This window comes from Tursiops truncatus, chromosome 1 (genome assembly GCF_011762595.2).
Source record: "Tursiops truncatus isolate mTurTru1 chromosome 1, mTurTru1.mat.Y, whole genome shotgun sequence".
NCBI classification, from domain to species: domain Eukaryota; kingdom Metazoa; phylum Chordata; class Mammalia; order Artiodactyla; family Delphinidae; genus Tursiops; species Tursiops truncatus.
The window spans coordinates 145514517-145531731 of NC_047034.1; the positions used below are offsets into that span (position 1 = coordinate 145514517).

Sequence of the window (17215 nt, forward strand, 5' to 3'; positions counted from 1 at the left end):
CTAAATATTTTTTAGTTCTAGCCTGGTCAGTGTGATCATTTAAAATGCAGTTGCAATAGTCTGGGCAAGAAGTAGTAAAGACCTAAACTAGAGCAGTGGTAGTAGGGATGGAGGAGAGAGAATGTCTCCAGAAATATATAGGGAATAAAATGGGCAAGACTTGGTAATTTGATTGTAGCTATTAAGATTGAAAGAGAGGGAGGAATCAGGTTTGTTAATAAACCTCCTTGTTGAGCAACATAGGGAATTAATATGTTTATCTTCTTGGGTCTTGGAAAGGGAAGAGACTACTGTTTCATGTTGAGAGAATAAAAGGCAGGGGGTGAATAAGTGGGCAGGGGTTGGGGTGCAGGGGAGCTTTCCATAATCCTCCATGAGAGACATTTGCACATATCTCCATATCTTAACTCTCTACCCACCATTCTAATGGTCTTCAAACTAGTGGTCAGAGCCCTTTATCCACACAGAATCTTATTATGTAAAACCCTAGGATATAGCAGCTGAAAGAGAGGTGAAGGGACCAGAGGCACCTCCACCTAGGACTCTGCAGTTTGAGCAGCACTGTTCTAGAATGTACACAACTGAAATTACCCTTACCTCCACCATCCTAAGCCTCAAATAAAAGTTGACTCACAGGCCCTACAGTTTAGGGCCTCAGAGAGTGGTGGTATCTGCCTCAGATTATGCACTTGCTTTAGAGATGGTTTGTTCTTGAGGCATGTTTGAATATAAGAAAGGTAAAAATGATGAAGTAGAGTTATCGACCTTGATCAGTCTTAATTATTTGCCCCACCAGAAATACTATCAGGGTGAAGTGGAGGGAGTACCAGCCTGGGAGTCCAGAGGTCTGGTCCTTGGTCTGCCACTTGTTAGCCATATGACCTTGGGTCTATCCCTGACCCTCATCTGCTTTGGTTTCCTGGTCCATTAAATGAGGACTGGGTGATCTCTAAGGCCCCTTCCAGCTCTAAAATTCTATTAATTTGAAATAGCCAGCATTTTGGAAAATGGCTTTTGATTGAAGATCCAGTCTCAGAGATCAGTGCCTGCTTATGAGAAATGACCTGCAAGGCCCATAGGAGGGAATGGAGGTGAAGCAGGCTGTGGTATTTATAAACCTCTTTTCATCACTGTAGCTACGCATAGCACACTTCTGACAGTTTTAGTAGGAATTTTCCATTATCGCTTGGGGTTGGGTTTTGGCTGTGTGAACATTGTAATCATGAATAAGTGCCTCTGATCAGCTGGCACCAGAGAATGTATAGGAAACAAAAGTAAGAGTTTTTGAAGTAACTCTCTTGTAAGGTTTCAAGAGTGTAGCCTGTGTCCTGATCCCACTTCTGTTACACAGAGTGGTCTGGTCACCATTTCCCTGCTACTGAGCTTTAGAGAAGGTGGCCCCTTCTTTTCCCTGGGGCTTTGCGGGTGGATTAGTTAGAAATGACTGCATAACAAATTACTACTCCAAAACTTAGTGGCTTAAAACAACAAATATCTATCGCCTCACAGTTTCTGTGTGTCAGGAGTTCAGGAGCAGCATGTCTGGGTGGCTCTGGCTCAGTCTCTCATGAAGTTGCTGTCAAGATGTTGGCAAGGACAACAGTCATTTGAAGGCTGATTGGGCTTGACGATCCACCTCTGACCCCACTTGCATGGCTGTTGGCAGGAGGCCTCATTTCCTTGCCACACTGGCTTTTCCGTAGGCTACTTGAATGTCCTCATGATATGGCAACTGACTTTCCCCAAAGCAAGTGATTCAAGAGAGGTAGCAAGACAGAACCTGCAATGTCTTCTGTGACTGAATAGCAGAAGTCATTTTTCATCATTCCACTTTAGTCTATTCGTTAGAAGCAAGTCACTACGTATAGCCAACACTCAAGGAAAGAGAAACGAGGCTCCATCACAGGGAAGAAAGAGTGTCATAGAGAATCCCCTGGCAGTCCAGTTGTTAGGGCTCCGCACTTTCACTGCCGAGGGCCTGGGTTCAGTCCCTGGTCAGGGAACTAAGATCCCACAAGCCACGCAGCACAGTCAAAAAGAAAAAAGAAAAAAACATTGTGTCATAGACTTTATGGACGAATTGTAAAACTGCAGCTGGCTTTGGCACTACTTTTTTGACTGAGGTGGTATGAGGAACAGGTTTTATTTCAAAGTATGTCTGGTTAGTCAAGAACTTAGTAGTAACTCACAAACTGGTTCTTGGAGCTGGGTAACTATTGCTATTTTTTTCCCCCTTGAGATAAACTAAACAGTTACTAAAGAACTGAATGAAGAGGGAAATTTTTAACATATGCATTAATTTATTAGCAAACATTCACCAGATTTCACTGGGTACAGGATGTAAAAGAAGCACATACTTTGAGAAATTCACACAAAGGAAGACGGACAAAAAAGAAAAGAGGAAAAAAAGGACAGATACAATACAGTATGATGCATACTATGTTAGAGGGACGTGTAGGGTAATTTGAATACACAGAAAAGGGGCACCTCACCAAGACTTGGGATGTCAGGGAAGCTTTCTGCAAGCAGTGACTCCTGGATGAGGGCCCCCAACTGCCATAGGACTTAGACACAGAGCTTCATGGCCCTGTGCTGGAAAGGACCTGACTGTTCTTTTTACCTTTCAGAATGTTGCTGAGGCACAGTGCATTGCCAACCAAGTTCAGCTCTTCTATGCCACTGATCGAAAAGAGACCTACGGGTTAGTGGAGACCTTTAACTTCAGACCAAACGAGTTCAAATATATGTCTGTCATCGCTGAATTGGAACAAAGCGGACTTGGAGCAGAACTGAAATGTTCTCAGAACCAGGATAAGACCTAGAGCTGTAAGGCTGGTTTACAGAGTTTGCTCAGCCCTGGATAGTCCTGAGCCTGCCCACCCCCTGACCTCTCAGGAGCTTAGCATCGATAATGAGCAGTCTCTAAGGAGTTGCCCTGTATGCTTATTGCAAGAAGTAACATGGCGGTGAGCCCTGTTACTTGACAGTCAGGAACCAAGGTACCCAAGCGTTCTGATCATTATCTCCCAGCATACTTGAGGTTTCCTTTTTAAGTGTTTGAGGTCATGACCAGAGACAGCCAAGGATCCACAAGATGGTTGACTTGATTTTACACACTGTAATAGTATATTTGTTTTCTGGACATTTTGACTGCACAGCTCCCAAATGATTAGTTCCTCATCTTTATAAACTGTGACAGGATAATAAGCTTGAAGACCTGCTGTAGTTAGATGTGGGCTCTACGTACTCTTCCCACTTGGCTGGCCAAAGGCATAACCCAGGTATCCTGTTAGACTCTAGAACACCCAGATATTGCCATCAGGATTAAGACTCCGTCTAGATGCCCCCAGAGATGGCTTTAGTGTAGCTGGTTTGAAGTATCAGCAGCTTTCAGTTATAGTTAAACGGGTACAGTGCCTGCTGCCTGCATATTTTTAAACTATGGTTTGTGGTGCCTGCTTCTCTAACTCTGCCTGTTGGGAGCTGTGTATTTGGAGGGGCTGAATCAAGTGCAGTATAAATAAATCAACACTTTTGTAAAGAGAGGATGAATCCAGACTGGCTTTTTTTTTTTTTTAACAACTCTAAACCATGCCAGTATTATAGAAAAGGTAGGTGGAAGCAAATGTACCCATAATGGGTGTGGGGAAAATGTAGCAATAAAATAAAGTCTGGCTTATAATCTTTGTTACACTAAATAGTGAAATCTAAGCTGTGTTCTATCCATAGCGTCAGTACTGTGGGCTGATTTCATCAAAACTCATCTTTGGACTCAGCAGTTGCTTGAAATGCCAGAAATAAGAAAGAAGCTCTCCAGCCCAGGAAACTCAGGTTTGGTTAGTAGTGCCACTGTTGTGGCTCCAAGCTCAGCGGTAGAAGCCGGTGGCGGTTACACACCTGCCTTCTGAACTCGAGGCCCCGGAGCGTGTCCCGCCCCCAGTATTGTTGTCAGCTGCCTCTATTATAACACCTTTCCTTTTCTTCATCTAACATGCTCCACTTCGCTGCTCCTGCCTATGGTCTGGCGAATGACACAATATAGTGAGTGGGAATTTAACCAGGATTTGCAGTTTGTGTGTGTGTTTTCTCTATTACAGGAGACTTTTTATAAGTTGGGCTTATAAAATGGGGGGTTGGACTTCCCATTATTTTCTGAGCTGTGTTTATTTTGCTGTACTTCTGAGTCTGTGTGTAGAAAGAGATAGTGTTTGTTTAACCTGGAAAAGTTGCTGGTCTTTCACAGTTTCTCTTAAGGTTGAGCTGTTTCCTAATGCAAGTTCAGGCCTCTGTTCCTGACAGTTAACTTTTTTGAGAAACTTGAGTCTGGATGTTTGGAGTCCCAGGAATCTCTGCTATCAGGTGGAGTTACTTTCATGGATATGTTTCCTTTTCCCTCCAGATGGACCCAGGCTTTAGCCATAGTACCTTTCATAACACCTCCACCAGAAGGTGAGAAAATGATGGGGAAAGAAGCCAGAACTGGCTGCTCATTTTATTGTTCCTCCCAGCTTTGCCCTGAGTCCCCCACTCGCCAGAGAAGTATGTATCCATGGCCAGTTACTTCGGACATGATCAGAGTACCATCTGGCTGTTCTTTATATTTACCTAGCAAGATCTGGCAAAGAACTAAAAGAAAATTGTTACATTACTCAGTCCCCTGGTACAACATGGTGTTACAGAAAGTGGACAGACTTTACAGTTAAGTGAATCTAGGTTCAGTGTTGGGATTCATTAGCTCCAAATGTTGAACAAATTATTTAAGCTCTCTAATTCTGTTTCTTTATCTGTAAAATGAGAGTAATAATATCTACCTCACAGAATGATTGTGAGAATTAAATTAACTTATATAGAGACTATATAGAGCTTAATAAATGTCATCTCCCCTCTTCCTCCCTTCTTGCCCTGCCTCTCACCAAAGGCCAACACAAATGAGCATTTCAGATGTGCAGATCATTCTTCATTCCAGTTTTATAAGCAAACGGGTTCTCAAACTTTAATTTGCAGTGGAATTACCTAGAGCACTTTAGAATGCAGACTCCCAGGTCCCAAAGCCCAACCTGCTGAAGTGCTGGGAATCTGCATTTTAATATGTGCTCCAGATGATTCTGATGTAGATAATTAGCCAGCCACACTCTGAGGACCACTACCTTATCTGTTCTTCACAAAAAATACCCGTTAGCCAGGTCTCTCGTTCCTGTGGACATGAACCGTAGAATCCGGTCCCTCTGCTCTTTGCCTCCTGTAGGGGTCCCCTCGGCATACGCTACATTATATTTACTCATGTACGTATCTTTCCCCCAGATGTGAGCTCCTTGAGGGCCAGGGTTTATCTCCATTCTCAGCACCAAGGACATGGTCTGGAACAGAGAAGATACTCAGGTTTTTGTTAAATAAATAAATGACATGGATTTTAGCCAAAACATTATCTTGTTCTGTATATGCTTATATTTAAATAGTTTGAAATTAAGAGGCTCTCTTGACACACACAGGTCGAAAACTTAACTGAGTAGGAAGATAGCAAGTTAAACACAGATTCTCTGTATCTCAGCTAACCTCCTGCACTTCTTTGGTGGGCTGTCTGCTCAGTGCAATTCAATAGTCGCTCACAGAGCACTTCCTCTACAACCTCTGAGTTAGGTGCTGACATAGTGGAGTGAGTACGATGGTCCCTGCACTCAAGCTGTGTTCCAGCCACCACCTGTGTCTCTTGCCTCTGATTCTGTGCCTCACATCTAGCGCCTGGTAAGAGTTTGCCTTGTCTTGTTCTGATGATGTTTATACTGCTGTTTCTTTCTTCCCCAAGCAGTTGGGAAGCAGGAGCCACATGCTCTGTTTTTTGCAATCTCTGCAATACTGACCTGTTGTTCAGTCTTGGAGAAGAGGTACAAAGGCCCACTCCCCCAGCCATTTAATTTAGAATCAATTCAGCATTCATTAATATTTATGGAGCACCTATTATATGCCAAGCACAATTATAGGAAACTGGGGAATACAGCAATGAAGGGACAACTAAGGCCCCTGTTCTCATGGAGCTTATATTCTTGTGGAGAAGACAAATGAATAAACCAACAAGATTATTTCAAATACTGAAAATTTTAAAATATGATAGAATGTGGAGTGAAGGCAATAACTCAATGGTCAGGAGCACCATCTCTGCAGAGGTTACAGCTGATGCTGGAGCTGGGGAAAGTACCAGGTAAGGAGATCAGCAAGTGCTGAGGCCTTGAAGCAGAGCCAAGCTAAGCACGCTTGTCTCTGGGCACAGATTTAAATGTTCAGTCCAGCGTTGATGAGCTCAGAGTTCAGTGAGGCAAGACACTGACATGAATACTAACTACACTACAAGGCAAACTGACCAGTGCCATCTCAGAAGAGGGGCAAGGAGGGTTAGAGAACACTACTGGGTGCTGTGGGGAATGCATGTCTTGCTAGACCATGGTACCTGCCCTGAAGCACCCATGGCTTAACAGGGAATAGAGGGTAGATGATATTAAAATCTCAAAGAATATATATTCCATCCAAGAGACAGGAGGCGCTCTGAGTTCAGAGTTGGTCTCAAAATATATACACGTTAACAATACCACTAACATCTATTATTGGGGGCTTACCATGAGCCAGGCATGGTGCTGAGCCCTTTACTCGGATCGTCTCAGTCCTTCTAACAACCCAATGAGATCAGCAGAAACCTGCTGGTTGGTGGGATGTGCTGCTGCTCTCCTTGCACCCCCTGCCTTCCCCCACCTCCAGCTCAGAAAAGAGGGCAGCTTCCCAATCACCCCAAACCCGTTCCAATAGCCAGCTCAGGCCTTAAGAAGTCATGGGTGTCTCTTGAACAAGCCCTTGCTCTGAGAAACAGGTGTGCCAGTTATCCTGCCAACAACTTAAGAACAGAATGCACTCATTATACATTTGTGATTCATCCAAACTTTCTTTCAAGAGCCATCATGTTCTACCTAAAGGAGGACCTTTTTGTGCTCTGTTTCATACCACGTGGAACATTTTGGTCTTGGCAATTCTCTTAATGTGGCAGGGTGGTGGCAGCATGTTTATCCCTATTCTGCTAAAGGAGGGACTTGGTGCACGAAAAGGCAAGAGATGACTTGAAGGTCGCTGCTTCAGGAACCAAGCCAGGAATAGAAGGCCGTGCTCCAGACTTAATGGTATCATTGGTAACGCCCACTGAGCAGGCTCATCCCTCAAATTCACAGGGCTACTGCTGAGCCCTCTGGGCCTCAGGAACTGCAAGAGCCACAACAAAAATCAGTTCATACGACTTACGAATCCTCCCAAGCTGCCTAGAGCTTTCAGAACAAAGTCCCTTTGGATCAGCTCACAAGAGCTTTAAGAACTGGTCTCTGGTGACTTCTCCAGGCGCATCTATTGCTAGGCCCCTCTGACTCCCTTAGCTCCAGCCAGTCCGGATGACCGGCAGTTCCCCAAATACACTCTGCTGTTCTTCCCTCTGCTCTGATCTTAGCATAGACTTTGCCAGCTTTTCCCCCTTCATCAAGTTAATTCTTACTTGTCTTTCAAAGCTCCACTGAAACATCTCTCCCAGAGCCTTCCCTGGCACTTAACCCCCTCTACGCTGTCCCCACCTGGTGTGTACTCCCCTGAGCGTCCCCAGCATTTTGTGCTCTGCCTTTACAAGGCTGTCTCTCCCAGAGACTGGACACTCCTCAGAGACACAGATCATATCTTACTGGACATTGTATTCCCAGGGTCCAGCATGAAGCCCAGCACAGAGAGAGAAGATACCAGTGACTGTTGAATAAATTCCTCTTGGATGACTGCTCAGCTCAGACCACCTGTGTCCGCAAACATCCCTCGTACAATGAGACCCAGCCTTGGCAAACCCATCGCGATTATGCCCCAGGCCAGCCCCAGGCAGTGGCCATTTCGCTTGTTCTTACTGCAGAGGCTGCATGTGAAAACAAAGCCGAGGAGCCATCAGAGGAGGCAGCTGGTCCAGGGTTTGTAAGCAAAAGGAACTGAGACAGCGAACAAACTTGGGGAGCAAAACAATTATTTTTACCAGCCTGGCACGTTCAAGCTCCTGTCTTGGCTTACCAGGGCTTAGCATTAAAAAGATCTCATACGCTATCTAGTAACTAGTTCTCAACTGTACTTCAAGAACATCCCAACAGTTCCTCGAGGTGGGGATCCTGGTAGCCTGGTCCTTATCCCCAGCTCACCCAGAGAGAAGCAAGGTTTTTGTTTTTGTTTTTGTTTTTGTACTGGGCTTCCCATAAGCTGTCATTTGAAGAAACCGTTTCCAAGAAAGACCGAAGAAAACCTTGTCAAGTTTAACCTCCCACCCACCACAGCAGCCCTGCCTACAGCATCTCCAAGCCATTGGGCAACTGTTCGAAAACTTCCAGGGACTGCAAGCTCTCTACCCTGCTGGCTGACCTGGGCCCTGCAGAGACAGCTCTGAGTGATTGCGAGTTTGTCCCCACCATGCACTGAAATCTAACCATCTCTCCCTCCCCTCACTGGGCTTTGTTCTGCCCCACATAACTGGAGCCTCCCAGAAAAGTCTGTTGGCTTTTCTACCCCACAGCATCTCCTGCTGATGTGTGAAGATAGCTCTCAAGTTGCCTTGGAGTCTTTTCAGCAAATGGAGCAACCTTCTGTCTTTCCTTATATGACCCAAAACCCCAGCCCATGCTTCTGGACAGACTCACCAGAGTCTGCTTCACCATTGGGGCCTGGAGTTAAGCCAGAGATAATCCTGTGGGGTGACCAGAGTGGATTTAGGCTGGAAGTCCTTTGGAAGTTGGCCTGGCCCACTCTGAAGTCACCTCTCCACCGTGCCCTCCCCTCAACCTCGTCCCCACTTCCACCCTCAGCTGTCTTCCCAGGATCTGCTGTCAAACATGGCTTTTCCTACCTGGAACTCTTGACTTTTGGGTCTCTACACTTATCCCTATATCATTTCATCTGACTGGTTTCAGCCCAGCATTCCCATCACATCTTGACTTGAACCTTGCCTGTTGCCGGGAACCCATGTCCCTCCCTACAGATGTGATACTCGCTTTTCCTTGGTGCTCTTCTACACCTGCCATGGCAGTAATCAGAGGTAATCAGAGGTGTCCCCTCAAGTGTTTCACTTACTCCACCCCCTCCCCCCCCACACACACACAAAAATCCTTGCCTTGGTTTGAAGCATCACTACTGGGTCATGTTTGACTTTTGGTCCATTGTGATCCCCAGATCACTATTTTTTTTTTTTTTTTTTTTTTTGGCGGTACACGGGCCTCTCACTGTTGTGGCCTCTCCCGTTGCGGAGCACAGGCTCCGGATGCGCAGGCTCAGGGGCCGTGGCTCACGGGCCCAGCCGCTCCGTGGCATGTGGGATCTCCCCGGACCGGGGCACGAACCCGTGTCCCCTGCACCGGCAGGCAGACTCTCAACCACTGCGCCACCAGGGAAGCCCCCCAGATCACTTTTGTTGTTATTGTTCCGACACTCATGATTTGGCATGAATCCTCACCTTGCATTCTTATTTCTTCAGTCTACATTTATTTTCGCATTTTGGCTCTGCCTCTGGTCAGGTGGGAAGAAGCTGACAGATCTTATATTTTGACACTGATTTCGCAGGGGAGAAGAGGAAGCACAGAGGTGTTTTCCTGAGTCTCACTTGGTGTATGATTTCCAACAGACTGAGATATTTGCTTCCACTACCTAAGTTTCTTCCATTTGATGTTTTTCAACAATACTATGAGGATAACATTACTCCCATCTTACAAATGAGGACACTGGGGAGACAGCATCGTAGATGTTAAGAGTAAGGACTAAATTAGAATCTCAGCTCTGCCTTTGGACAAATTACTCAATCTCTCTGAGCCTTTTTTTAAAAAATTAATTAATTAATTTATTGGCTGTGTTTGGTCTTCATTGCTGCGTGCGGGCTTTCTCTAGTTGTGGAGAGCAGGGACTACTCTTTGTTGCAATGCAGGGGCTTCTCATTGCGGTGGCTTCTCTTGTTGCAGAGCATGGGCTCTAGGCGCATGGGCTTCAGTAGTTGTGGCACACGGGCTCTAGAGTGCAGGCTCAGTAGTTGTGGCGCACGGGCTTAGTTGCTCTGAGGCATGTGGGATCTTCCCGGACCAGGGCTCAAACCCGTGTCCCCTGCATTGGCAGGCGGATTCTTAAGCACTGCGCCACCAGGGAAGTCTTCTCTGAGCCTTTGTATTCTCACCTGTAAATTTAAAAATTAATGTTCCTATCTCAAAAGTTAAGAAAATAATTAAATGATACATGTAGAGTACTTAGCTCTATACTTCACACATAATACAAGTACAGAGTAGTAGCTGTTAGATTAAGTTCTTTACCTTTTCAAGGCACACGTCTCCTATATAGACGAGGTGGGAACTTCTGCTTCTGGAACATAGATCTTCTACTTCTAGAACACAAGTTTCTGTTGTGCTATTTTTCCTGCACTGTATTTGCCATTTTCAGAAATTCTCTTCCAAGAATTTAAAGAGGCTTGAGCAATAGTAATCATGCCAGAGAGCATGACATTAGGAATTGGGGAATCTCAAGGCTGGATTCACAAGCTGGCGGGCGGGAGCAAGGAGGGGAAGGCTGGGTTAAGCCCAGACCAGAGCATACAGGTTGGAGTGACCACTATTTCTCTCTCCTTAACCACCAGCTGGCTGGACCCAGTGCCCATACCTGGACAAAGAAAGGGAGGCGTGGATGCAGGACTCAGAGCCCGGGAGCTGACATCTGGGTCAGGAGCCAGGTGGCACTTGAAGTTCCAGGCCAAGGTGCAGGGCCTGCCAGATAATTTGGCTTATCAGACCAAGTTACTCCTGATTACAGACTGCTACTTACTTAATTCCTTGTCGACTCACTGCACATAACAGTTTACAGCTTAAAGAGACCAAAGCCTGTAATTTACCCACCTGGTTGGGCATCAGAAACACCTGAAGAACTTGCCAAAGATGTTGATTCTTGGGCCCCACCACTGAAATATGGATTCTTTTGGTCTGGAAAACAATTTTTTTTTAAATCTCTAGGTAATTCTGAGGCTCAGCCTGGTTTGGGAACCCCTGCAAAAATTAGTGATTTTATAGCTGAGGAAAAAGACCCCAAACCAGGTGAAATGACCTCCCCTACATCACACAGGGTATTGGTAGCAACATTCCTTCTATCCTTTTGTCGCAAATTTTCTCTGCACTTTCGTCCCAGGCAACACAAGTGGAAGATATCTGAAAAATAAGGATTTGATTATTGTCTGCTTCTAGGGACAATTTCTGGGGAGACGCTAGCTGTTCCTAGCATGTCTTGGGTGAGGACCTTGAGGGACGACAGAGGAAAGCAGAGGCCTTCTGACCCTTGGAGTCCAGATAGCTTCCTCGTTCAGTTGTGAGAGCTGAGAATTCCCCAGGCCCATGACCCCTGGAGCCCAATGCTGGATTATCTGTTGTACTGGGTTATTGTGCCTGACCCCTGTAGCTGCATGGAGAATTGTGTGTTGCCTGTGTAGGCTGAAGCTCTCCATCCATCGTATGTGCATTTGCTCTCGCCTGTGGTGAGGGAGCAGAGGCGGATGATGTACGGAGAGCTGGGCAGGCAGCAATGATGGAGAATGGATGGAAACTCAGCTACAAAGCTCAGCTGGGAGACTCACACCCCACTGGAGCTGGGATTGATTGGCTGGAACTTTCTCGCCCTTCTCACTTTTTCTCAGAGACAGCAGCCTGCACTGTGTCCTCTGGGTGTCCCGGTGGAGAAGGAATTGCTCTCACGGTCAGGGAAGCTCTGGGTATCTCAGAGGTGATCTACCACGTGCCTCATTCCCAGAGGCAGGCGACCCTCCACCCTAGAAGCCAAGTGACCCTCCAGTAGCCTTCTGTCTCCTGAACCCCTTCTCTCTGTACTTGGTCTCCTCCCTATCTCCTTCTCCTTTTCTACCCTCGGCTTACACTAAGTGACGTACTTTCTTGGGTGCTATCTGTATGGAGTATGACCTGTCCCAGCAGATTTCGCCAGGGTATCAAAGAGTAAGCAAGAAATCTAAGGTGGTGTCAAGGTTACTGAGGATGGTTGATGATCTTAATGCTGTTAATTGCATTAACATGGATCCAGGTACACATGTCTGCATTCATCTACTTTCCCAGAACACTTTTAGAAAAGTGCCTACCCCCTTTCAAATTTGTTCTCCTTTCCCTAACCTACAGGGTGGGTCATGTGACTACATCTGCTAAGCGCTCAGGCAATGTTGGGCAAGGGGGTGGACCATGAATGGAGTTGGGAGGCGTGGGTTTGAGTCCCAGCTCTGCCACTTTCAGGCTGTACCCCTTGGCCAAGTCATTTCACCTTTTGCTGCCAATACTCACCTCCCATGGTTGTTGCAGGACTCAAAAACGTCTGGAGTGATGAAAGCACTTTGTGAACCAGAAAATCCCATACAACAGTTAGTTATTGCTACAGTGTTCCAGGGGAGAAGGTAAAAGAAATAAGAACCCACTTTTAAGGGTTTACAATCCAAAGGGAAGACAATAATCTCATGGGCTTAAGCAAGGAGCATTTCTGCAAAGCACTAAGAACTTTCTGTGCCAAGGGCTCCCCCCTGAGGAGGGTTGGTTCCAGGCAGCTGGCATAAGGCAGGAAGACTTCCTGGAAGAGAAAAGCACACGCCCTTAGTTCTCTTAGCCTTGGGCAATGCTGTGCTCCTACAGATGCTTCTTGAAAAAGGCCCAAATGCAGCCCATGACCAGCTGAATAACAACTTCAGGAAGTCACAGGCTGTACTTGCCATGGAATCCAGACTCCACGGAGTGCAGTGTGGGTCTCCACCAAGAAGTAGTTCCCGCCCACTGCCTGAATTGCTGCTTCCTGGATGTGGGGGACACAGTTTTCCCATTTCCAGGAAATGAAGCCACAAAGGCACCTAGGGGTTCTCCCAAAGAGAACTGCAGGGCAGAGTTTGGGGTGTCATCCTAACATGTCCAAGGCGTTCTTCCCCCTTAAGGGGATTGTCTTTCTCTCTTTCATGCCCCTCCATCCCTCCCTCTGGAGGGAAGGACAACTTAACAGCTACAGAAAGACAAATCTCCCTCCTTCCCAGGGTTGATGAGAGGAAGAAAAGACAAAATGCATCTCCAGCACATGTGTAGAGACGGTTCAGAGAATGTCTGTCATCATCAGTATTTATCTGTGGGCTGATCCCTTTTGCTCCCTGCTCCTCAGTTTTCTCATGTACTCTGTTGAGATTAGACTGAGTGATAGCCAAGGACCCTTCCCCTTTAAGAACCACCCCCTCTCTGACCTGCTGCTTACTTAGCATCTTCTGCAGCCTCAGTCTTATGAGCTATGAAGTGGGACACCTGGGCCTAGTGGAAGTTCCTCAGAAGACTGAGGCTTTGTCATCACCTACAAAGCAAGGGCAATATCTGCACCTGGCCCCAGAACAGTGCCTGCCATCTAATGAGCCCTCAGTAAATACTTAGGGAATAAATGAATGAATGAACAAATGAATGAAATAGATATACTGTTTCCACCCCACCATGCTGCCTCTGTAAGATGTTAAAACTATACTAATTTACCACTTTTATTATTAGAAGACATCACCCTAGCCCTCTTGGAAGTCTCCCATTTTTACCCCACCCCACAAGTACCAATAGTATATGGGGAACGGGAAGAGGTTATCTTAGTCCATCAGGCTGCTATAACAGAATACCATAGATGTGGTGGCTTATAAACAACAGAAATGTATTTTTCATAGTTCTGGAGGCTGAGGAGTCCAAGATGAAGGCATCCACAGATTCAGTGTCTGGTGAGGACCTCCTTCCTGGTTCATAAACAGCTGTCATCTCACTGTGTCCTCACATGGTGGAAGGGGGAAGGGGATTCCCAGTCTCTTTTATATGGGCACTAATCCCATTCCTGAGGGCCCTACCCTCATAGCCTGATCACCTCCCAAAGGCTTCATCTCCAAATACCATCACAGTGGGGGTTAGGTTTCAACATATGAAACTGGGGGGACACAAGCATTCAGTCCATAATAGAGGTTCTCAAACCTTAGTCTTCTATATAAACACCACTGGGGAGCTTGCTAAATGGCAGATTCATGGGCTCACCCCAGAGACACTGAAACAAAATCTTTATGAGAAGAGGCCCAGAAATCTGCCCTTAGTGTAGTTCCTTTTTTAAACACTTTATTGTTGAAATGTTCAAACATTGAGCCAATAATAGCATGAAACCAGGTCCCTATGATCCAACATTTAAAAATTTCAACACATGACAATCTGGTTTCATTTATATCCCCACCCACTTTTCCTCCAAATCCTGGATATCATATTGTTTCATCCATATATACTTCCATTTATATTTCTAAAAGACAAGTACTTTTTAAAAATTCCTAAAATAAATAACAATAATTCCTTAATACTATCAAAAGTGCAGTCATATTCAAATTTCCACAATTGTCTCATAACTTTTTTTAACATGATAGGAATTTTTATTGAAATCAGATTAAATTTATTCATTAATTTAGGGGAAAATCAACATCTTTTTTTTTAATTAATTAATTTTTTTGGCCGCGTTGGGTCTTCGTTGCTGTGAGCGGGCTTTCTCTAGTTGCGAGCGGGAGCTACTCTTCCTTGCAGTGCGCGGGTTTCTCATTGCGGTGGCTTCTCTTGTTGCAGAGCACGGGCTCTAGGCACGTGGACTTCAGTAGTTGTGGAGCTTGGGCTCTGGAGTGCAGGCTCCATAGTTGTGGTGCACAGGCTGAGTTGCTCGCAGCATGTGGGATCTTCCTGGACCAGGGCTCGAACCAGTGCCCCCTGAATTGGCAGGCGGCCTCTTTACTGCGCCACAAGGGAAGTCCCAACATCTTTAATAATGACAGTGTTTCTATCTGAGAATGCATATCTTTCCATTTGCTCAGCTTATTTTGTATCCATCAGTGTTAAAGTTTTTTCATATAGGTTTGCATCTCTTGTTAGATTTATTATTAGTTATTTTATCATTTTTTGTTGCCATTGTAAGTGGGACTTTCTTTTTCCATTATATTTTCTAGCTAGCTGTAGTTTGAATATATGAAATCTATTTATTTATGTATATTTTTGTACTCTGCTACCTTACTGAGTTCTCTTATTGTTTATAGTAAATTTTTAGTTGACTTCCTGTGTTTTCTAGGGAGACAACCGTACTGTCTGCAAATAATAGCATTTTCCTTCTTTTCCATTTTTACACTTCTGATGTCTTTCTCTTACCTAATTGCATTGGCTATTACCTCCAATATAATGTTAAATAATAGACGTGGGCATCCTCATCTTGTTTGTGACTTTAGTAGAAATGATTCTTGAATTACCGCTTAACAATTAGCAGTTCTTAAAAAAATAAATATTAGTACCATAACTACTCCATTTGGCTCTGAAAAACATATATTTTATCACATTAGGAAAAATGCCCTTGATTTCTATCTTATAGAGTTACTTTTAAAAATCAAGTGTTGGGCTTCCCTGGTGGCACAGTGGTTGAGAGTCCGCCTGCCGATGCAGGAGACACGGGTTCGTGCCCAGGACCGGGAAGATCCCACATGCCGCGGAGAGGCTGGGCCCGTGAGCCATGGCCACTGAGCCTGCGCGTCCGGAGCCTGTGCTCCGTAACAGGAGAGGCCACAACAGGGAGAGGCCCGCGTGCCGCAAAAAAAAAAAAAAAAAAAAAAAAAATCAAGTGTTGATTTTGTCAAATGTTTTTCCAGTACATATGGAGATAATTTGGTTTTCACCCTAGATCTATAAATGATGAATTTTATTAATAGTGTTCCTAATTTTTGGTGGTTTTTAAAAAAATTTAAGTATAGTTGATTTACCATGCTGTGCTAGTTTCTGATGTACAGCAAAATGATTGAGATATATATATATATATATATATATATGTATTTTTTTCAGTTTCTTTTCCATTAGAGGTTATTAGAAGATATTGAATATAGTTCCCTGTGCTATACAGTAGGTCCCTGCTGTTTATCTATTTCACATATAGTAGTGTGTATCTGTTAGTCCTATAACTTTTCTTTTTACAGTTGGTTTGTTCAAATCAGGATCCAAATAAGATCCATACCTTGCAACTGGATAGTCTTTTAAGTCAGTTTTTTAAAATTCATTTTTTAACAATTTTAGACTCACATAAAAGTTGCAAAAATGATACAGAATTCCTGTGTACCCTTTACCCAGCCTCCTCCAATGATAGCCTTACATAACCATAGTAGAATTATCAAAACCAGGAAATTGGCATCAGTACAATACTATTTTTTTTTTTGAATTTCGCCTCACTAGTGAGTGACCTCTGCTCAATTTCCTTAGGCTTCTCTGACTTGCCTTATTCACGAGGCACTCTTTTACTTCTTTCTTTATTTCTTTCTTTATTTTTGGCTGTGTTGGGTCTTCGTTTCTGTGCGAGGGCTTTCTCTAGTTGCGGCGAGGGGGGGCCACTCTTCATCGCAGTGCGCGGGCCTCTCACTGTCGCGGCCTCTCTTGTTGCGGAGCACAGGCTCAAGACGCACAGGCTCAGTAGTTGTGGCTCACGGGCCCAGTTGCTCCGCGGCATGTGGGATCCTCTCGGACCAGGGCTCGAACCCATGTCCCCTGCATTAGCAGGTGGATTCTCAACCACTGCGCCACCAGGGAAGCCCAGTACAATACTATTAAAACTACAGACTTTATTTGGATTTTACCAGTTTTTGTATGTACTCATTTTTCATTTTTCTCCTTTTGTATGTAAGTCTATGAAATTTTATCACATGCATAGGTTTGTCAGGATACAGAACTGTCAGGATACAGAACTGTCACCCACAAAGTCCTCTGTGCGATCTTTTTTTTAAAATTTATTTTATTGAAGTATAGTTGATTTACAATGTTGTGTTAATTTCTACTGTACAGCAAGGTGATCCACATATATATATACACATATATATATGTATATATGTTCTTTTTCATAGTCTTTCCCATTATGGTTTATGTGCTATGTCTTTAGAGTTGCATGCACCTTGCCAACTCTAACTTCTGGCAACCACTGATCTGCTCTCCATCACTATCATTTTGTTATTTTGAGGATTTATATAAATGAAATCATATAGTATATTACCTTTTAAGGTTGAATTTTTTCACTCAGCATAATGCCCTTGAAACCATTCAAGTTGTTACAAATATCAATAGTTGATTTGTTTTTATTGCTGAGTAATATTCCATATGGTCAC

General features: G+C 44.5%; 1 protein-coding gene across 8 annotated transcripts in view; it reads left to right on the forward strand.

The window, feature by feature from the left end:
- Window positions 1-17097, forward strand: part of ATPAF1 (ATP synthase mitochondrial F1 complex assembly factor 1) — a 39683-nt gene extending 22586 nt beyond the window's left edge. Inside the window, exons 9-11 of one of the 8 annotated variants that reach the window (XM_073790184.1) lie at window positions 2628-2701; window positions 9604-9668; window positions 10656-17097. In XM_073790184.1, the coding sequence (XP_073646285.1) occupies window positions 2628-2701; window positions 9604-9668; window positions 10656-10795 (279 nt within the window). In that variant the 3' untranslated portion in view covers window positions 10796-17097. Of the gene's footprint in view, window positions 1-2627; window positions 3699-3729; window positions 4857-7721; window positions 9083-9603; window positions 10598-10655 lie in introns of those variants that run through there. The other 7 variants (XM_019937854.3, XM_073790193.1, XM_073790195.1 and 4 more) reach the window with 7 other exon arrangements.
- The last annotated feature ends 118 nt before the right edge of the window (window positions 17098-17215 follow it).